The 23954-nt window shown below is 38.7% G+C and overlaps 1 protein-coding gene across 1 annotated transcript; it reads right to left on the bottom strand.

Moving 5' to 3' along the window:
• NMU (neuromedin U) lies at window positions 1-18171 on the bottom strand (the record flags this gene model as incomplete). Its single annotated transcript, XM_084233010.1, has 9 exons — window positions 1-18; window positions 421-474; window positions 2296-2373; window positions 4239-4286; window positions 4380-4409; window positions 6581-6640; window positions 9989-10036; window positions 14694-14752; window positions 18063-18171. 9 exons carry the CDS (start codon window positions 18169-18171, stop codon window positions 1-3), a joined length of 504 nt encoding a protein of 167 aa, XP_084089136.1.
• Window positions 18172-23954: the final 5783 nt, after the last annotated feature.

Below are 23954 nucleotides of genomic sequence, written 5' to 3'. Positions count from 1 at the left end.
TCACATTTCATCCACAATCTGGATATACAAATATGAAATGCAATTACAATGTTTTGCCTCTTCTTGTAGTTGAATTTTTTTAAACACTTGTGAAAATGTGACACTCTTCCAGTCTACTGAATCAAAAATTTAGTAAATGAGCTTCAAAATCTAGAGAATAAAGTGAGCAAGAAACTCACTTCTTGCACCTGAAGTGTTATGGAATAGAACTGTGAAACAGGTGAATGTAATTAGAGAATTACAAATATGACTAGTAGATTAGAGAACAGAGATGTCACGGTATTAAACTAATAAGGTGATTTAATAAGTATACTGTAACACCTGATGTCATAAAGCTATAAGTAAACTTCAAAACTTAAAACTCATGACGTAGTGAAAGTATTTTTCTATTGATTTTTTAAAAACACAGTATGTGCATACCCTGAATGCAAACATTCTTTGACGTTTACTTGCAGGAGGAACTTGGATTTCTTCCTGGAAGAGAAAATAAGGTTTTTTTAATAAAAAAAAATAAATTCACATTCTTCTTGACATTATAGGGAGGTTCAAAGTTATTTTCAATTATCATAACTAAAGGGGAATCAAGGACTTGAATATATAATTCACATCAATAAATAATCTTTTTCTTTAGCTGAAGAATTTTCAGCAACTAGCAGTATCATCAGACATTATATTTTATATTAATTTTCTTATCAATATAACATTCTATTTTCAGGAAGGTTGTAGCTGTACACATATTCATCAATAAGTAGAAAGACAATAATTAACTACATATAAAATCTCCTTTCAACATATTGTTAGAATGAAGTAATTTCTTTAAAATATCTATTGTATGTGTTAACATGTGAACAGGGAAAAACACAACAAAGAATTGTGTCAGAACTTAAATGCACAATATTTCTATAGGAACTTTAGCTTAAATTAAGTGAAAGTGTCGATAAACTATATTCCATGAGACTTCAAGAGTATATAACTTATACTTACAGATAATGATAATAAAATATACCAAACAGAAACAAATCCATTATACAATGGGTATATTTTGAGGGGTTATCCTCTTAAAACATTTCATTTTAAAGGAAAAGAATTCATTTAATGGGAAAGAATTTAACATTTTATGATTCTCATGAAATTTTTTCGGTTACTATTTTTTTTTTTAAGATTTATTTATTTATACAAGCACTGGGTACAGTCAGAAGCGCGGGAGGGTGAGAGAATTCACCAGAGCCAGAGCAGGGAGCAGAGCAGGCAGAAGGACCGAAGTACACTGCTGAGGGGAGCAGCGGGCGGCAGGAGAGGTCTGCGCGCCATGCGGGACCCTCCTCAGGTGGCCGGGGAGCAGCCGGGGATCGAACCAGCGCTGCAGAGGCTGCGGGCAGCTTCGCAACCCAGCGCTCAACCGCTGCGCCACCGGGGAGGCCTAACATCATCATTCTTTTTTTATCAGGACAATAAAAAAAAAACCTAACTTCTAGTTAAAGATGTGATAACTCAGTTATATTCATCTTAAACATAGAGACTAGATATGGGTGCTATTTTTGTTAATGTGGGAAAAAAACATCTATTTTTAGTTTCTGACATATTCACTGCATGAGGTTTACTAACATTTTAATTCTTGGATAGAATTTGTCACCCTGGCCATTTGCCAAGTTGTACAGAGAGGGACAGTAAGTTGTCTTTCCTTTTATGCCCTATGAGTGGCACACTGCTGTATGTCCTTTCTTAAATCAGGACCAGATTTTCTCACTGAGAGGGCCATGGCCCTTGGAAGGGAACTCACCCCAGCTTTCCTCACTGCCCACAGGTAGAGTTGGAAGGGACCTAATGTGGGGCCTCCCTGGTGGCGAAAGGGGTTGAGATGCGGCACTGTGGGGCTGACCACAGCCACTGCAGCACGAGTTCAATCCCCGGCCAGGGAGGTGTCCCACATGGCACAGACCTCTCCTGTCTCGCCCACTGCTCCCCTCAGCAGTGTATTTCAGTAGATCTGCCTGTTTTGCTCCCCACCCTGTCTCTGGTGAATCCTCTCACTGCCCCACCCCACAAACACACCTCTGGCCTGTACCCCCGGTTCTTGTATACATAAATAAATAAATCTTAAAAAAAAAAAAAAGACCTAATGTGGGGAGGAGTCCAATTCTTCCTGAGTATGGAAATACCTCTGCATACAGATGCCATTATACAGATTAACTGGGCTGTATGTAGGGTTTATCCTCAAGAAGGATACACCACCACAACTGGGAATTACAGAAAGGGCTGCCCCACACAGTGCGGCATGCAATTGACATTACATACGTCCACTTTGAACCTCTTCATTCTTCTCTCATGCAGTTGAGGAACGAGGTGCAGCAGCGGATGCACAACAGACGACGACTAAGAGACACAAACACACACAATGAGCAAAAAGGCTTCTCAGCGTTGAGCATAAAGACAGTTTCCTATTTGTTTATTTTTGTTTTTACCCACCAGATTTGCTCCAGACGAAAAAGAACAAGAATGATGTTGTCTAAGACAGTCCTTTGAGAGCGCTTCAAAAGCCTAGAGAATTAATTAGCTAAGAGTGGGGATACAATTGGGTAGCTCTACACCAGGATCTTTGTCATCCTATTGAAGACACACTGTCCTGAGGGCCTCCGCTCTGTCATCAGCTGCCAATAAATAAAACACCTGCCTGCATCTCTGAGGGGCAAAACCTGTCTGCTTCCACACTTCCTTAAAATGATTTGGGACAGATGCAACCAACTGTGTGAGAATCAGTTTTCCATCATGAAAATGTTTGTCTGGAAGATTACACTGTGCACACATCTGGCAAACTCCTTGATAAATGATATCTTTTATCTAAAACTGAACATATGGAACAAGATAACAGGGAATACATAAAATGGCAACGTGTTGTTGATTGTGAAAACTGTGACTAAGATATGTTTTCTCCAAACGTAAAGATGCTAAGCAGAAAAAAAGGAACGTACATTTAAGACAGGTGGATACATGATAGTTTCATTTTATAGGCAACAAACATTAAATTCATTTATCAAATGGATTACTTTGAGTCCTATGTGATAGCTATGTTAGCCAATTCAATTTGTATTTGGTTTAACACCAGTATAAACTAACTTTCACTCCTTTATATGTAAGAATATTCAATGTGATAAACACTTAAAACTGAGTTTAAGATTACAGTTACCTTTCCACAAGTACACACAGGTTTCAAATACACTATGTTCCTCATTTCCTGAATAGATCAATGAGTCACAAGCTTATAAAAAATATTGTAGTCAAATAATTACTGAGTATTCTAGACTTAAGCACCAGAGTAGATTGGTTAGCATTTTTTTTTAATCCATACATAGAAAGAAAATCTATCATTAAAACCACACAATTAAAAAGTGCAATGCAGGCCTCCTGGGTGGTGCAAGGGGTTAAGTCTCAGTACTATGAAGCTGTCACCAGCCACTGCAGAGTTCAATGCCTGGCCAGGGAGCTAACTCACGTAGTGCAGCAGATCTCTCCTGTCTCACCGCAGACAGCACCCCTTAGCAGGAAATTTCAGTCAGCCCTCCTGTTCTGCTCCCTACTCTGTCTCTGGCAAATCCTCTCACCCCATTGCAGGTCTGGCCTATACCCCAGCTCTTGTATGCATAAATAAATAAATAAAACAAATTATTTTTTAAAAAATAAGTGCAATGAATTCTCGCGAATTTTAGTAAATTCTCACATTAAATGCTTATTTACAAATAAAGAGATATTAGGAAGAAAATTGGATATTTTTAGTTACATTTAATTACATTTTGACAATCATCTTTTACAATGATTCTTAAAATGCCTTTGAATAAAACTATTCCCCCCCCCCGTACTACATGTCATCTAAAACAATACATTTTAGTTTATTATTTGTTTTTTTTCCTTTGCCTCTAGAATGTAAATTTCATGAGACAAGGATTTCTTGCTTTATTTTATATTTAATTTACTGCTATATTTTTAGTACCTAGAATTGTGCTTGGCACAAAGTTGATACTCAGTAAGTAATTGTTGGATAAATGAATTGATTTAATATACATGTAGTTATTGAAATATAAATGTATAATAAATATTTAATTCCATTTGTTTACCCACATATAAACTCTTAAACTGAAAAACATGAATTTTAATCTAGCTCTATTAGATATACTGCAAAACCAGATTTTTAAAGAAAAAAAATACTAGTGATTATTAATAAGAAGTAATTCCCAACTTACCACAACATTTGAATTGCCCAACTTCTGTGTCTTTGAATAATGAAATAAGAACTATTAAAAAAAAAAGGAAGTGAGCTTTACTATTGATGATTAATGGTTTCATTTATTATTTTTTAATGTATATATTTGTGGAAATCACCTTACCCTTTTGGTATCATCTTTTTCATCTGTTTCCTGTTAAAAAGAAACATAAATATTGTTATATTATGCATTATAAAGTTGTAATGCATATTATGTATAATAATAACATATAGTTAAAGTTTACAATGCTATAAGATTGTATCATATCATTTAAAAATATTTGTAGGTGTTATCACTAAATTATGAGTTGTTTTTGCTTTATTTCATAATCTTCTCTATGTCCGAAAATTTGTTTTTAAGAAGAGTCATATGATCCCCCCTTTTTTGGGTTATTCTTTCTTATTCTCATTTGCTTTATAACACAAAAGTAAAATAATGGCTATAGAGAACATAGTAATTTATCTTAATTAGGAAGAAAAGTGAAATTTTGGGGAAAATGTCACCATTACAAACACTGGAAAGACACACACTTGAATGATTTCACTTTTCAAAATAGCAAGGCCTCTCTGAACTCTTGTATGTAAAAGGTAAACAAGTCAGAATGTATCAGTGATCATAGGTTAAATTGGAATGGCCAAAGAAACATATAATTCTAAGCCAGAGGCTCTTATCTTTAATAAGGAAATAAGAAGAAACAAATTATCAGACATCATAAGAATATAATTTTCAAACTGATTTTGACAATTACAACTGATTTTTGTATTTACATTGTTTTATTTATTTTTTTAAGAGTTATTTATTTATGCATATAAGAACTGGGGTACAGGCCAAAGGTGCAGGGGTGGGGGAGTGGTGAGAGGATTCACCAGAGACAGGCCAGGGTGGGGAGCAGAACAGGCTGATTGACTGAAATAAACTGCTGAGGGGAGCAGCAGGCGACAGGAGAGGTCTGTTGCGCCAGGTGGGTAGCTCCCTGACCAGCCAGGGATGGACCTCGTGTTGCAGAGGCTGCAGATAGCTTCACAGCCCCTTGTGCCACCAGGGAGGCCTTACGCTGTTTTATTTTTTTTTAATTTATTTACTTATGTATATTTTACATCATTGTTCATTTTTATTCATCATTTGTTCATGTTCGCTTTCTCCTCTCAGATGTAGTCCCTGTAAAATTCCCACCACCAATTCACTTGTGCACCATCACCATATTCTTAATGTCCTTCTCTCTAACAAAGTACAATATCTTAATCTCCAAGCTCAAAAAGATGCATCTGTTGTCCAACTGTGCTATGAATCAGAGAGTGAAAAGGAACCAAAATGACTCCGAATTTCTCTTATCAGAACTGGAACACATCTACATTTGAGGATGTAGGGTCCATGGGAAAACACAGTCTTCTTGGAGTATCTCAGACTGTTTTCCCCAGTGACCTTCCAGCACAGATGGTCTAATAGATAACACGTAACCTTGAGACATAATCTGCATGTGCAGAAAGCAGTAAACAATATATAACCTTGATGTATAGTTTGCATGCACAAACATACTTGTGTAAACTAGGCCTAAACTTGGCCCTGTGCTGGCTTTGTCTATAAATCATATAAAAACTAGTGGGGGAGGCTTCTGGGTGCCTTAGGGGTTAAAGTCTCAGTGCTATTAAGCTATCGCCAGCCACTGTGGCCTGAGTTGATCCCCGGTCAGGGAGCTGACCCACAGGGCACAGCAGACCTCTCCTGTCTCATCTGCTGCTCCCCAAAGCAGTGTATTTTAGTAGATCTCTCTGTTCTGCTCCCCACTTTGTCTCTGGTGAATATTCTTACCACCCCTGCACCTCTGGCCCACACCCCAGTTCTTGTATGTACAAATAAACAAAATTAAATCTTTGGGGAAAAAAAGCTAATAGGTCTCCTCAGGGCTGGCCTCTCTTGGGCCTCTTACTAGCATTCACAGGACACGTAACACTGCTGTGGCTGGAGCCCAGGGGACTGCCACTGCCACCTTTGCTACCTGTGTTTCATCTATTGCCTCCTAATAGATACTGTGCTCCACACATATGGATTTTGTGTCCTGCTTTCTCATCTCCCGCCATTTAGCACTGGGTAAGCTTGTAGTTGAGGCCCTACAGAGGGGAACAATGATTTTCCAGTTTGCATTAATATGACATTACATTTAAATTCTCAGACAGTAGAGCAACTCAAGTATTTGTTTCTCATCCAAACCAATTTATCCTCTTCTAGCTCCCCTTGGCATGCTTCCTAAATTGGGTATGTTTGCTTCCAGGAGGAATTCACTGGGCAGTGTTTTGCCTGTAAATAAAATACGATTCCACACTTACCTGGGGCTTTGGTAGAATCCCCATAATTGTGAGGCAAAGCTCCTCCAGTGCACTGGATGCCTAATGGAAATGAGAAGATATAGAGGCGCTTTTGCTTTAACAACATTTGTGGAGAAGATAAAACTGTAGAATGTCAGGACCACAGAGATAGTCCCATTACCCAGAATCCTTCTTGTGGTTAATAGAAACTGTATTGGAATCTCTTGATTTCTCACATGACAAAAACTTGGCTCTTATGAGTAAAACTTTCCTTCCAACCGGAAAAAAGAAACCCTGTTACTGTATGTTTAAGGCTGATTAAAATTTCCACTGTGGTTCAGATTCATAGCTCTCAGTACTTGCTAAGAGCCCATGAAATTCTGTGACTAACAGTAGGTAAGGCAATGCCAAAAGAGGGATTATCCTCTCCAGCTTGTAATAAAGTCTGAATCTGCATGCCAAAACTGTGAACCTCTCTGATTATTACTCATTATTGACTAATTTGAAAACCCTGCAATTGCTTGCAAACAATGGGTGTTGGAGGGGAAGATGCTGTGCGAGGTGCACCTAATCTGAGTTACCACGCTTCGAGGCTGCTGACTGCACACCCAGGATCAGGTTTTTCAAAGCATTTGAGCACAGAAGTAGGGCAGAGCTCCTTGTGGTTTGCAGCCAGTTGGGCGTGTTGGGGAGTGGCACAAATGGACAAGCAGGGGCGAAACCTACTTTGCACAGAATTTCACACAGTAGTACCACAATTAACTACTTAATAAACGTAATTTGAAGAAATGAGGAAGCAGAACAATGGAGGGGGCAATATAATGAGTAGTTAAAAACATGGGCTACAGAGTTGAGCAGCCTGTTAACTCTGTATCTGTGCAAATCCTATTCCTACTCTTCAAATTGTGTTACCTTGGGCTGGTTACCTAACCTGTCTAAACTACAGTGTCTTCAGCCATAAATCAGGGATGAAAACATCACTGTCAAGAGCTCTTGGAAGGATTAAATAGAGGTAAAGCTCTTTGCAAGGTCCAAGTGCATAGCAATTAGTTAACAGCAGCATTTAAAAATGTGTGACCTGCAAACCTTGATTTACAGCTGCAGTTACTTTTTAATTTAGAATACTCATCAGTAGGATCATTTAGGGCCACTAATATTCTCAGCCATTGAACAGTGCATGTTTAGCATGGTTGGTTGTAGTTCAGGATATGGCTAGAGTCATGAAACAGCTTCTCTGAGCACCCTTCTTAGCATCAGAGATCTTCCTTGTCTTTTTCCATTTGTTTGTCTACTATGCAAATTGTTGGGTTATTTATTAATAATAATCAAATGGCTCCTATTTATATAGTGCTTTAATAAATCACCAAACACTCATGCACAGCTGTGAGGTATCAGGACACAAACTGTTATTCTTCATGCATGAAGGAAGTGAGTTTCCTGGAAGATTTGTCACTTGCCTGATAGCACGAAGGCTAATAGTTGGCAGAGTGACCTCTAAACAGTTCTTCTGACCTCTAGACATTCCTGTGTTGCATTGGTAATAACAGTTAAGCCTGAAGCTGGGACCTGGATGAGAGGAAAAGCAGAGCATGGCCACTGAAACCTCCTCTCTCACTTTCCCCCTTCAAGAACAGGTAAACACAGGTCAACTCATAAAAGAAATCTGGAAATAAATCCCTGAAAGCTCCTTTCATTGCCAATCTAGAAATGCTGTAAAAGATAAAACAATAAAAAGAAATAATCATGTGTTAAAGATGTATCTCTCAACTCAAGGAAGAAATAAATTTATGAGGAGAATAAATGTCTCCTAAGAAAGCAACTTCTAAGGTGGATGAGGCTTGGAAGTGAGGTTGAAGTTTAACAGAAAAAGTTTCAAAACAAATTGCATTTCCCTCATCCCCTAATTCTGGTATAGCCACAGCCACTCTTCATGGATTTTTCTCATACTAACATTTTATTTGTGGACCTTAAAAATCCTTTATTTTCTATGAAGTAAAAATGTATAACAGCATAAACAATAAAATAAGAGTTAATGTGAAAATGAATGGTTTTTAAAGTTAATTTGGTTAATGTAAAAGATTCCTTACTAAAAGGACCAAACTCTCCTCAAAAGGTGCATAGTATTCATATCCAAAAAAAAAAAAACTTAGTTTATTTTGATGTTTAGATAAGTGCTTAAAAATTCATCCTTTCACTATTGTGGAAATTAAAAGTCATCCTCGGGGTGTTCCTGAATTCCAAACACAATGCAAAAGCTTGCTGATGATCAATATCTATTACAAATCATTGATCCATCAGTGCTCCCTGAGTGTTTTGACATATTATTCATAAATATCATCTATTGTGATCCTGATCATGCCTTACCATCTAATGCCTCTAACTTTCTACAAATGATTCCCTGCCAACAAAGGAATGGATTGAGACAGGACAATGACAACACAAGGAGAAATACAGACACAAAACTGTTTCTCTACACTGGCCAGGATGATCTTCTGGAAGGACTATGTTGAAAGTTAAGACATCATGACCAGGGGTGCCATGAAGACTCTGCTGAGTCCTCTTCTTTTTGCAGGAGATTAGTGATACTAATTAAGAAAGTCAAGACACTGAAGCTAACTATGATATACCTGCCTCAGAGAACTGCAGACACAAGAAGCAGTGTCCAAAGGGGAGGGTATAAAAAGGACACACATTTCCCATTTCTCATGTTTTCAATTACAGGAGCTACACTAACACACCTCCCTCCCAATCCTGTCTTAACTCTTTCCCATAGGAAGAGGAGTTACCCAATAGATGATAGATTGGGAGAAGGATATTGGGCAAGCTCTGTTCAGCCCTTTCCTATTAGGGAGCCAGCTTTCTGGATGGTTGTTTATGTCTGGTCTCTGCCCTGTGGCAGAAAACTTGACTCTGGCTAGAGACCCTGAGTCACAACCTAACTCCAGTTTAATTCTGGGAGCAGTTCTAGCAAATATACTTGGCATCAGATCTAAGGCCACACTCACAAATCAACATTTCACTGACATTTCATTTACAATGATACTTTGTTCTTTTAAAGTCTTTTTCTGTCAGTTTATTTCTCTATGGGTTTCACACTCAGTGTTGGACAGGATATCAGCTTCAAAATACAGCAATAGAAACATTATTTTAAATCCAACACAATTTGATTTTAAAAGTGGCATTTTATTTTCTATAATATGTACACATTACCTGCAAATTTACTTTATCTAGTGATAAAAGCCCTAGCACTTTACAAACCTAAGCTCATAGCACTGATTATTACCTGAAGATGACATAATAGTTTCTAATATGTAGACATGTTTTAACACGTCTATAAAGTAATGACAGTTCCAAAGGAAAAAATGGAGTATTTCAGCACTACAAAAATATTTATCTACAACATTAGGAAATACCTTCATGTGGAATTACCTGAGGCTGATAATCAATAGACAGGAAGGATGAACAAGCATCGTCTATCTGCAGAACACAGAAATGTCAGTTACATTTTGTAAATAGACAGGAAACGAAAAGCAGATTTTACAAAGTCAAGTCACCTATGTAACATTAATTGAAGTTCCGGATCTGAGAAAGAGGAGACTCTTAAACTTTCTAAGAAAGTCCTGGAATTGGTTTTCCCTAAGATTCACTCCCAGTCACATGGATATACTTTCCCAATCATTGTTGCTAAGGATAATCAGCACATTTATTTATTTATTTTTGTAAAATTATATTTACTGAAGAAATGTTGATATACAACACAGTATATGTCTTAGTGGTATAGGATTACAACTCTGTAATAGCATGTTATTTCATCACACCCACCACCAAAGCTGCAGTAATTATCCATTGGACCCTCTGTACCCTTTGCTCCCCCCACATATCCCCCTGTGGTAGCCTTAATCATAGTCCAGTGTGTTCTTCTCCTACTCTTTTCAGCCCTTTCCCTCTCACTACAACTGCTACATGCCTCAGATATATGGTCAACTTTCAAGGTTTGTCTTTATCTGACCTTTTGTTTATTTTCTCTATATTCCACACATAAGTGAAACCATTTGGTATTAATCTTTTTCCTTCTGACTTACGTCATTTAGTTTGGTATGAGTTTATCCTTTTTGATCACTGAGTAGTATTCCATTGTATATATGTACCACATCTTCTTGGTCCATTCATCTGTTTTGGGTCATTTATGTTGTTTACATATCTTGGCTATTGTAGATAGTGCTATTATAAACATGAGAGTGCAGGTTTCTTTTCCAATTAGTGTTTTTGTGTTCTTTGGATTGCTATCTAGGTGTGGAAATTCTCTCCAGGAAGTTTAAATATGCATGAAATACTGAGATAAAAATCTTTGGGTTATTGAGTCTGAGAGTTGTAAGAGATGACCAAAAAATGGCCTTGAAATAAAGTAGAATTCTGTTACCACGTGATTCTTTATAACATGTAAATCAAACCACACCATCTAAATTAGTAGGACAATAGCATAATATGTGCTAAATGATAAATATCATACCGTAAAATTCTTACACATGAATCTAATTGCTATCTACCAAGGAGCCAGCATTAGAAAGGGGCTCTATTTTACAATGAAGGCTAATTGAATCACAGTTGGCAACTAACTATTCTCAGCTTTTATCCTAACAAGAAAATTTGAAAGATTTTAACCTGTAGTATGAAATTTATATTAATCATTTAACAACTGCTGAGAAGTTAAGCACTATGCTAGATGTCTGGAGTTGTTCATGGCGGCCTTTTACAATGGGATTGAAAAATGGTAATGATTTGTATCTGTCTGGGATGGTTTAGATTGATTCCAATTTATTGCACAATATCTCAGGGAGCACGCTTCTAGTTCAGATTAGTTTAATTTAATTTCTATTTTTCATACCAAACTGAGGGAGGATTATCATGTCCTTCAGTTATAATTTCTCAACCCCCTATTGGTTCCAAGTTGAACACATCCTAAAATACAAGATTCTCAACTTTAGAGAATAATAAAAATATGCAAAATTATAGAGAAGTATTTCTCTCTCTCTCTCTCTCTTTTTAAATGGTTTTTCTGCCTGGAAATCCCAAGCCACAACAGTATCATTTTTTTTTTTTAAGATTTATTTATATATACAAGAACTGGGGTATAGTCAGAGGCGCAGGAGGGTGAGAGGATTCACTAGAGACAGAATGGGGAGCAGAGCAGGCAGACAGACCGAAGAAACCACTGAGGGGAGCAGCAGGTGAGGCTGGAGAGGTCTGCCACGCCATGTGGGTTTCTCCCTGGCCGGCTGGGAATCGAACCCACACTGAGGAGGCTGCAGACAGCTTCACAGCGCAGCGCTCAACCCACTGCACCACTGGGGAGGCCCAGTATTTCTATTTTTGATTCTCACTGAACATGTCATCTTCTCTATAACAAATATTTGGGGAATTGCTTTATTCTACTCTCAACTGTACCCACCTATCTGTTCCCTCTCTGGGTCTATGTCACATAGACCCAGAATCATGGATATATAAACACAGGCAAGGAGTGATAAATTTTTGGAGGGCAGGAGTTACGCCACATGCAATTTTTCCAGAATAAATGTTCAATAAACATTCTTTAATTAAACTGAACTTGTGGGGGGAAATTAAAAGAGAAGTCAATTGAGATGGGAAAGCCATTTGGGTTGTTTCCATACATAAGAAGATATGCCTTTGAGTTTTGCACTTTAATCAATATTTACATATCATCTTCAAATGTTATTTGCTTTAGTAGAGTAGGAAGAAGTGATACCTCCTGAAATTTTTGTAGTGTTTAGGTACGCGAAGACTTCACATCCTCAAGCTGAAAACTGTTCACCCACAGACCAGGCTATCCATCTATGAGGTTGCCAAGTCCAAGAATAAAGAACCCTTGAACCTCAGGGTTAACTAGTTAAGTACACCAGTATTGTCTGATGAGAATAAGGAAAAAAAACACCAAATAATCACATTAGGAGATAATTGCAAAGATGTTTAGTCTTTGTTTTCCTTTTTTTAAGGAACAGAAGCATTGCTCACCCACCATTTGGGTGCTTATTTTTACTCAGCTGGCCCTAATGTTTTTAAGTGCCACTAATTGCTTTTGAGAACTCTGTAGAGTCCATTGTTAAATCAGTTTGAAAATGGTTAGGTCTACATACATGGTTTGAAAAGTATGTGGTTCCAGTGTTTTAGTAGCCCCATAATTTTAAAAAATTTCCAGCAGAAATGTTAACTGCATGTTCTTAGCATCTTGATGTCTTTTTTCTACAAAAAAATCAAAGTGCTTTTTTACAGTTGTATTTGAGTTTCCCCCCGGCTATATTATCTAATGTACTTTTTCAAAGATTTTCCATTGATTTCCAACTAAAATGTTTCTGCATTAGATGTTAGTATCTGCTGTCTAAATTATTCTTTATCTTATTCATATATTTCTAGCAGATATTTTGATATACCAAGGTAGAGAATCTTAGAATGTATAAATTTATATGCAATTAAAGACTATTTAGTCCTTGACACCATTTAATTTTTTCCCTTATGTACCACAGGTCCTCAAATTATGTCATTTTGTTCACTGTCATTTCATTATAACATTGACAAGGGGGGGGGGGGGAAAGCCTGGCCAACATTGAATAAAATGACATTATTCGAGGACTTGCATAAAGTCCCAGTTTGTAAGACCTGTTGATAAGTAATAATGCTTTGTTGCAGTGGCTTAAGTACAAAAGAAATTCTCCTCAATTCATAGGTCACTATCATCACTGGACTCATTTCCCATTTCGTCCTTCATAAGCAACTCTTCTAGTATATTTGATGTGTATCTTCCATTTATGTTCTTATAAAATTTGCCCTGCTATTTTGTGTGGATGTATGGTATTTTCTCACTTTTTTTTAAACTTAACATTATACTTTGAAATCCATCCATGTTACTGACTATATGTAGTATGTTGCATCTAACTGCTGTAGAGTGCTCCATAATGTACACCCACCACGTGTTGCCTACCCACTCCCCAAAGATTAATAACTGGGTTCCCTCCAACTCCTGGCATTATAAGCAAAGCTATAATTCACCACATAGTATTTGTCCTCCACTTATGGATCTGTAGGAGAATATCTTTGGGCTACATACCCAGGACAGTGAATGCTAGAACATGGTGATATTTATGTTGCTTTCAGATGGTTCTACCACTTGACATCCTCACCAGCATTACATAAAGGTATGTGTACCCTACATCCTTGTTAACACTTTTCATTATCAGATTTCTGTTTTTTTGCCTGTCTCATGGATGAAAAGTGACACTTGTCTTAACTTTCATTTCACTGTCACTAATGAGTTTGAGCATCTCTTTAGATGCTTGTTGTCCTTTTAGGTTTCCTCTTTTGCAAATTGTTCTACTCTTCAACTATTTTTACTTTTGATTCCTGTCCTTATTCAATTAATTTTTTGTAGAAAGTTTTTTGTATATTCTAGAAATTAATCCTTTATTAGTTTTAGATATTGTCAATATCTTCTTTCAAAGGCTCTTACCTCTTTCCATGGAATCTCTGATGGAAAGAAATTTTTATTTTTGATATAATAAAACTCAACATATTTTTTCGGTTCTAAGTATAATTCTTTTTTTTCCCCAAATCTTTTAATTTTATTTTAGTATTTATTTATACAAGCACTGGGTACAGTCAGAAGCGTGGGAAGGTGAGAAAATTCACCAGAGCCAGAGCGGGGAACAGAACAGGCAGAAAGACTGAAGTACACTGCTAAGGGAGCAGCAGGTGCGGTAAGAAAGGTCTGCGCGCCATGTGGGACTCTCCCCAGCGGTTGGGGATCGAACCGGTGCTGCAGAGGCTGAGGACAGCTTCACAGCCCAGCGCTCAACCGCTGAGCCACCAGGGAGGCCCTCTAAGTATAATTCTTATAGACAATATATTGCTGGTTCATTTTTTAATTCCAGTCTGAGAATTTCTCTTAAAATTTTTTCCTATTCTATTCTTTCATTTACTAAGCATAATAATTCTAAATATCATGATATCAGATTATTAGTAAAATTGTAGTTGTCCCAAAAATCAATCACATTATTTGAGTTTACTATGATAAATTCAAAGAAGGGTAAAGTTTCCACTAAATTATGTGAGGATAACTGTTTACCTCATTCCACAACTGTAGCTCTTGTTCAGGCCGTAATCCTTGAGATAATATTGGCGCACCTAAAAATAAAGTTTTACTCACATGTTAATTTTACAATATTTCTTCTTAATTTAAATATTTATACATGATTTATTTTCAGGTTATATTTCTCATTTTGTATGGTACCTTGCTGTCCCCTATTTTAACTAGGTGTTTGACAACATAAAGAAAAATAATTACTATTAAGTGAATCTTTATAGCATTACAAATACATTACTCTCAAGAATAAGTTATTTACATGTAAATACAAAAACATGTGCATAAATGTGCATAGAAGCATTATTTATAATAATTCCAAAGCAGAAACAATGCAAATGTCCCCATCTGGTAAAAAGATATAGTATATCCACAGAGTGGAATGCGATTTGGTCATAAAAAAGGAATGAATTAATGATGCATGCTACAACATTGATGAACCTCAGACATATTATGCTAAGTCAAATAAGTCAGATGCAAAAGACCAAATATGGGATAATTCTGTTTAGATGGAGTGTCCGGTAAAAGCAAATCTATAGAAATAGAAAGTTTAGCTGTTGCCTAAAGCTCAGGATAGGAACTGGGATTGACTATAAAAGGACATGACATGACATCTTTTGAGGGTGATGGAAAATTGCATTATTGTGATAGCTGCACAACTCTTTAAGGCTGCTCGAAAATCACTGGGCTGTAAACTTAAATAGGAAAAGACACTTCTTAATTTAGGCTTGAACACTTACTGTCACAGGCCAAATCTAATCACAGATTGTTGCACACATCCACAATGTGCCCCCTTTTTTTTTTTTAGGAAATCTCCTTCTTTATTTTAATAATGTTACAAAAAACTGCAATAATAGTACAGTTTCCATCCACCAAATCTGTGGCTGGCCCTTTGTCTTCTCATTGCTATTGCATGCTCTGCTAACTAGTTTTTGCCAATGATGCTGCACTTATTGACACTAATTTATTTTCCTCTGGCTTTGTGACATTTGTTTTGTTGTTTTTAGATGCATACAGTTGCAGCTTGCATAATGATTAATCTTGATAGATTATCCCCTAGTTTTGCTTATGCATGTCACGCTTCCTTTCCAGTGCAATCTTTCTGGATTCAGGACAAGAGCAGATCACAAAGCATATTCACCTCCTACCGCATTTTTAGAAGGATAAAATTAGTTTTTAGCATCAAAAGGAGGTCTAAAGGGGAAGGAAGACACAAAAGAGTAATCTAATGGGGTCTCTGTGTAGTGAAAAAGGCGTCTCATTCCTTCGCTTAGGAAATATTGGGGGTGCTTATGAGATGATGGGCCAGCCAGCAGATACACTCTTTTGGAAATAAAATTCAAGACTGTCTCTTTGACAGAAAATACCCACTGCCTTCCATGTTTGGCCCATCACCAATACCCTGAAAATTCTCCCACCTCCCCCAAAAGCAGTTATTTCCTGTTGATGTAAAAAATCACTGCAAGCCGGTAAGATATAACTTTCATAGGCAGTACATTTGCTTTACAGAGAGAAAGCTACCTTTTAAAACAATGGTTATCCAGAGACACTTTTAGGGGGGCGGGTGCGGGAGGGGAGGGATTGGGGTCAGAATGGGGGGGCTGCAATTGTATGGGGAATATAAAAATAAAATTTATTATTTAAAAAAAATAAAAAGAAAAAAAATAAAACAATGGTTATCTACTTCCTTAATAACATAGATAAAAATCGTCATTATAATTTTACCAATAACAAATGTAAAATTGAAAAAGATTAACATTACTTTGCACAAGTTATGCTGTATCACTGCTAGCTATGTGCTAGAGAAGGTTCAAGCTACCTCTGAATGCTTATATTTTATAGCCAAAGTATTTTTCTTTTTAAGCAGAGGCATACACAAACACACACACACACACACACACACACACACAGAGAGAGAGAGAGAGAGAGAGAGAGAGAGAGAGAGAGAGAGAGAGAGAGAAGCCTCAAGAAAAGGAGAAAATCAAAAGCAGTGTAAGGATAGTAATTAAAGTTAACATAATAGGAAAAGAAGAATAGCTTCAGTTTCCCCTCCTCTCATAACTGGCAGGGCTACAGGCTCTCAAAGGTTGCTGCAGATGTGGTTTCAAGTTCTGAACCATGACAAAACATTCTTTACTTCACTGATGAGAGCAGATGGAAACTAAGAGAAAATGCTACAAAATTAGAAAATTCATGGTCTTAGCAGGACAGTGACTAGCCAGGTAGTGGCCGCTGGCTCAGAGTTGGGGCATGAATGAATGATAGTCACCTTACAGTGCCTGGAGGTTAACCTTTAGAAATCAGGGGAGAAGGGAAAGTAACCTTTTAACTGTTAACATATTGTTCTGTGACCTGCCTTGAGTCTCAAGCTTCAGACTTTCCTTCCAGACATTGCTTTTGCTTTTCTCACTTCTTTCTTCTAAGCCAAGCTCAGGAAGTCACTGTTGTTATTAAGACCTTTCTTCCCTCACTGGCTTCATTTGCAGCGGTGAACGAAAGCTGGTCTGCACACTTGCCTCTCCAACTCCACGTGATAAGAAAGTCTATCTCTTTCACTGATTTGGTGACTTAAAATCTCTAAGTCATGAGCCTGTTCTTTTATTTTTTAATCATTAATAAAATTGTATTAAGGATAACATTGGTTAATAATATATTCTTTTCAGAAGTACATCCTGATGATTCAACATCTGCATTCTCAACATCATGATGGCCACAAAAGATCTACTTTTCATCATTACCATACAGTTGATCCCTTTACCTGTTCTTGATCCCTTCAAAGCCGCTACAATGAGTGTTCCACTGCTCGGGGTTATCTGAACAGGGCTGGAACACACTTAACCAAAGAAGCTGAACAAACACTCTTCAAGTTTACATCAGCAGGTAAAGCACCAAACTCACTAGTTTTGGTTCAACCATCACTGCCTCCAGTAATAGCAATCTAAGGAAAAGCATTTTACTTTTCACTGATTTAATTCCCGTCACCCGTGGGCACAAGGGTGGGAAGCCCTGGGTCTGATGAAGCCCTGCAAGCTGCCAGGCAGCCCATGCACCCGGCCTGGAGATTTCGGCTGAACACAGGGAAAGCGTTCCAACCCTGCCGCTGGCACCTGCACTGGCACCTGCACTGCTAGTTGCCTGGGGTGGTGATCTGCGCCCTGTCGTTAAGGGCCAGAACTTGGGGATCCCCTGGCTCCAGGTGAAGGAAAGTCCCAGAAGCCAATACAAGGGGCGAGAAAGGGAGGCAGGAGAGCGCGGTGAGAGGGGCAGGAGGAGGCGCAAGAGGCCTGGGAGGTTCCGGGGGAAGGCGCGAGAAACCTCGGGAGGGGCGTTCAGTGAGGCGCAGAGCGGGTTTACCTTGACAGGCGCCCGCGCTGCAGGCGAGCAGCAGCAGCAGCACTATCTGGGACGCGGCGGTCATCTCTCCAGGGGGCGGCCCGGGGCGCCTGCTCGCGGCTCTCGGCATCTGGGTGCCTGCGGGCAGCTCGGGACTGGAGAGCCTGCGCTGCGCCCGCCGCGCTGCACGCGCACAGTCCCCAGGCAGTGGCACCGCGTCCCTGGCACGCGGCTCCCCGCGCCCCGCCGCCAGACTGACAGCCCCACGCGCCGGCCAACTTTTAAACCTCTCGGACACGTGGGCTGAGGCAGCGCGGTCCCCGCGCGCGTCACCTCGTCGCTGACCGCCTCCGACCTCCCTCGCGTCACCCCGGACCCACACCCACCCTCCCTCCCGCCAGGCGGCGGGACCCGCACCCCCCTGGGCTGGAGTTTCTGAGTCAGGGTGCCACGCAGTTCCCTCTCCCCTCCCTAGGGGCCCTGGCGTAGAGAATGGAATTTAAACTGCACTTATTAAATCACTTTGCAGGATGTGAGTGGGAGTCCCGAGTGCGGATGGCAAACTATGCCGTCCAAGGAAGCTGGGATTTGGATTTTAAAACTTAGTAGTAAAAACGATCTCTGGTTTCGGACACCTTCTTGGGACTCTCAGACTTCACCCTCCCCAAGGTGGGCTCTAATACCAGGTGTGTTGAAGCACCTCTGTTCTGTTAACTCATATCCCCAGCTTCCAAGCACAGTGCCCGGTGCATATCAGAGCAATACTGTTGCAGCAAATGGCGTTGAAGTTCCCCCAATTCCTGCAAGATCTGAGACCATTTAGGGACATGCACTTGGTCTGTTCATGAAGGATCTAGAGGAGTGTAGGGCTTGCCCACTCATACATTTCTTAGAAGTCTAGAAGGTCTCTGCTGTCCTATGGATTTCTAAGCCTAAGGTAATTCCCTTTTCTATGCATTTCTGCTGCTGATACTCTGTGGCTGTTGCTTTCTGATTTCTGGGGAGGCCTGATTTGCATTATCCCTCTGGATACTTTCCTTGCTAAGTGGTCGCACCCAGGAAGCATCCTTTTCTAGGACACGAGCAGATAAGTTTTTAATTTCTATAAAAAGAGGGAAAACTGATCTTACTTGACATCCTTTTGAAAAGAAAGCTGAGGAAAGGCGAGGAAGGAAGTACATTAACACTCCTTAACTTCCCACACTGGTTCATTTAATATTCAGAGCATCTCTGGGATATAAAAGTATTATGATTCTCATTTGTTGATGCTTAGAGAGATTAAACAATCTGCCCAAGTGGCGAGGGAGCCACTCACCACTCTACTCATTGAATATGCTTCTCCCCTAAATTAGGGCTTTTAGGGCTTTTAATATATCATACATGTACTGTCCAACCAACTAGCAGCAATACATGCTCTTATGGAATACATTTAGCCAGAGTTGGGCCTTTCTTAAAGGAAACTACAATTTGGTGAAGGACCCCATCCTCAGAAATACAGAGAGAGGCAGGAGTATACTTCTGACTGATAAATTGAAAAGATAATAGATACCATTTCTAAATTCTTTATGTATACTAAACATGTGAGCAAGGACAGATTATAGATTCCGGTTCAGGTTCAAGGGCGAATGAGAATAAAATTGATTCAAGATTGGTTGTACTTTGTTCACAAAATAGTGGGGAGAGGGAAGCAGTGCAGAGATAGGTATAAAATAAAAATGTAAGGGCCTCTCTGATGGCACAAGAGGTTAAGTCTCCGCACTATGAAGCTATCCCCAGCCACTGCGGCATGACTTCAATCCCCTGCCAGGGAGCTAACCCACATGATACAGTATTTCAGTAGATCTGCCTATGCTGATTCTGGTGAATCCTCTCACCCCTACCCCTGCACCTCTGGCCTACACCCCAGCTCTTATATGCATAAATAAATAAAATTAATCTTTAAAAAATAAAATAAAATAAAAATGTAGGCAGGTGAACGTGGCTCTGTACCCTCACTGCCTTCCTTATTTCTCCTGGAAGTGCACTGAAAGGTCTCTAGTCTCAGCAGCCTATGTGAGGTGAGATGCCATTGAGAACAAAGAAGCCTGAAAATAGTGGGGTTTACCACCAGCATGTCAGCAAAAGAAACAACTCACGCATGACAAGTTTTTTCTGCATGAACCAAGCTGCTCTGGTTCTGTTCTTGTACCCAAATGTTATTAGGCCATAAGGGAAAAGGTAGTCAAATGCTAAATTGTTTTTCCAATGTGTTGTACCAATTTGCACTCTACCAGTAGTGGATGAAGTTTCTACTGCTGTATATCCTTGTAAAAATCCTTGCCATTATATTGAGTGTGATAGCTCATCATGGATTTAATTTGCAACTGCTAGTACTAATGAAGTTGAATATTTTTTTACAAATGTATTGACTATTATTGTTTTCTCTTCAGTACAATGCCTACTTATCTCTTTTGACTATTTTTTCTGATTGAGTTGTTAATTTTTTTCCTTCTCCGTTACAGAATGCCTTATGTATTCTGGAATTGTTACTGAACTCACAGGATTCATCAATAGACATGCATCAGCCAATTGAGCAGATCAAGTTGGAGATTCATGGTAAAGTTTTATTATTTGAGTCAAGGAGACATGGAGATCACTCTCAAAGCACTATCTCCCCTTTCTAGTGAGAACTATTGGTCGTATATGTTTGTAGGATGATTTGTCATATGTTTATAGTAGTATTGGTGTTTGGGTGGGAGCAGGGTTGAATTTGTGGGCTCTTGGTTACACAGGTGTACTGGAGCTTCGTGACCAGATCATGCCTCTGCATGGTCCTATGTTGCTTTAAGGTTTAACAGCCTTAGCCAGAATTTACATCTAACCCTTAGCAAACAACTGTAAAGAGCCTGAAGGGTTTCCCTGATCACACAGTCTGCATTATCAGTCTTCTCTCTCCTTAGTAAAAGAACTTTTGTTACTTAAATGTGTAGCAAATACTTCCTCCCTATTCATGGCTTTTCCTTTACTCTCTGTATGTGAGTTGTTTTTGAAGATGATCTTAAGAAAAGATTTGCAGTCTAATGGTGATACCTATTTTGAGACTTGATAGTTGGTGGTGGATGGGGGAGACATGGTCAAAAAGGATTTTATCTACCTGGTAGCATAGTTTGGAAATTTCACAAATGACTAAATGAAAGGTTTATGGTTTAATTATGAAGGTTTCCTTTTGTCCAAATAGCTCAAAAAATCTATTTTCCAGATCTGTGCATTATTGCAGGACTAAGAATTTAGTTATAGACATTCCAATCCATACCTAGAAGTTCACATTCATTTAAATTGAGATTGTACATCATTAACTACCATTAAATAGTGTCTAACGCATCCCACTTCTGATTGCTCTCACTTATCTCTTGCATTCTTTTTTTTTTTTTTTTTTAGAGAAAGAAAAAGTTTATTGAGAAAAGAAACAGAAATAAAGTGGAAATCCCAGGCCATGAAACCAGGCCAGGGAGAGGCAAGGAAGCCCTCTTGCATTCTCCACCACAAATTAGAAATTGCAATTTACTTTCTGATTACACCCTATTAGAATGAGAGCTCAATTAGATGATGAATTTGTAGATTGGCGAGATCTGCTAGCTTGTTACAGGAAAGTCATTGTGGAGAGCAGAAGAAAGAGAAACTAGTTGAATGCCAGGAGAATGGGTGCATCAAACAATAGATAGAAATCCTGCCAGGCAGTACATGACAATAGCAAAGTCTATTAATAGGTAAAGAGATTCAGCTTTAGAAACTGAGAGTAGGGGCTTCAGATCTTCCAGAACTGATATCCTCAAGACTTGGAAGTTCAGAGCAGTAGAGTCACTCACTCCTTTAAATATTAATTGAATCTAGGTGCCATTCTAGAAGTTTAGGATTCAGCAGTAACATTGTTAAAATCTCTGTCCTCACTTACTTGACAGATTTTCAAGGAGAAGCAGATGATAGCAAAGTAAACAAAACTATTTCAGATAGTTGTGATGCTACAAAAAAATTAAAACAAGATAATAAAAATAATAAGAGGTGACTGGGGCCTGGGGGAAAGATACTTGAGACAGGATTATCTAGGCTTGAGTCTCTAAGGACACCTTATGGAAGGCCTGAATGATCAAATGAAAGCAGTCATGGGAAGACCTGTGAAAAAAAGAGTGCCAGGCAAAGGAACCATCAAGTGCAAAGGCCCTGAAGCATAAACAAGCTTGAAAGTGTCAAGGGCAGAAGGAAGTCAGTATAACTGGCATAGAGTGAGTGAGTGTTGATTGGGGAGATGAGATTAGAAAAATATGTAGAGAAGATGATGATCCTTGAAGGCCATGGCAAGAAGTTCAGCTTTTTCTCAAAGTAAAATTGGAAGGTTTTGGAAGGATTTGAATAACAAGAGCAAGAGCAAGATGATGTGATTTATGTTCGAAAGATAATTCTGGCTTTAGTGATGAGCAGGCTCTGCGGACCCCATTAGAAGCAGGGACACCAGTGGACACTAGTCCACATCAGAATCATAAAAAGTGATAAAGTACTAATACTTTCTATGAGATGAATGAACCTCAAAAACATAGTAAATGAAAGAAGCCGGACATAAAAGACTACATATGATATGGTCTCATTTATGTGTATATCTAGCATAGGTAACTCAATAGAGACAAAATATAGATTAGTGGTTCCTAGAGGCTGGGGAAAGCGGGAGGTAACTACTAATAAATGGGGGGGATGTCCAACAGTGGTGATAGGTGCACACTCTTGTGAATATACTAAAAACCAGTGAGTTTAAAAGGACAAATTTTATATGTTAATTAAATCTCAATTTTTTAAAAGGAAGACATCCACACCAGATGATGATCACTATTGGATTTGATGTTGGCAGTCTTTGCAATTTAGCATAAGAAAAGTTCAACTACTTATTGGCTTGAAATACACAGATTTTGCTATTCCTGGATATTCTTGGTAACTATAAAATCCCCCTCTTGCACTCTGTGAAGGCATTTACGTCCACATCAATAACTAAACTATAGTCACTGACTATAACTTTAACTTTTTAGGGCAGAAAATACTTCATAAAACCCAGGTTACATTGGTCATGTTGGTATTACTACTAAATAGGTATAACATCATTATCTATTGGAGGATGGTAATGATAAAATAGAAAGTAGATACTGATAACCTTTTATCTTTGAATATTTCATAGGATTTCAATTTATACATTCAGGGAGCATTTATTATGCCAGTATCAGCTTAAGATTTATAGACTGACAAATGCTGAATATTCTGGTTGGTTTTTTTTTTTTTTAAGATTTATTTATTTATACAAGAACTGGAGTACAGGTCAGAGGTGCAGAAAGGGTGAGAGAATTCACCAGAGAGAGAACAGGGAGCAGAACAGGCAGACGGACTGAAGATACTGCTGAGGGGAGCAGTGTGTGAGGCAGGAGAGGTTTGCAGTGCCACATGGGTATCTCCCTGGCCTCCTGGCCGGCAAAGAGTTGAACCTGTGCTGCAGAAGCTATGTACAGATTTACATTGTGGTGCTCAACCTGCTGCACCACCAGGGAGGCCCTGAATATTCTGTTTTATCTCCTCTAATATCACCTACACTCTATCATACATCTTCCCACTTTCCTATTATTTACAGTCTATGCTCACACAGAAACTATGTAGGAATACTGCCCTAATTTCATTTTGAAATGTAGAGAAAAGTTTTTGCTTAAGGATAGTAATACTAAAGAACTAAAGCTCTGCTGAGTTTATGGAAGTTAAAAGAAAACTACTCCAATGACCAAACTTAGCCTCTGGTCTCTAAAATTCAGCATGGAAGCCAACTATGGAGCTACAGAGGTTAGATTCAAGGGTAGAAGGTCATAGTGATAATTACAGGAAAATTACCATATAATTGGGAGTCTACTC

Source organism: Talpa europaea (assembly GCF_964194135.1).
Source record: "Talpa europaea genome assembly, chromosome: 5".
NCBI lineage: Eukaryota > Metazoa > Chordata > Mammalia > Eulipotyphla > Talpidae > Talpa > Talpa europaea.
Note: the sequence above shows the minus strand (reverse complement) of the source record. Positions and strands in the feature narration are given on the sequence as shown.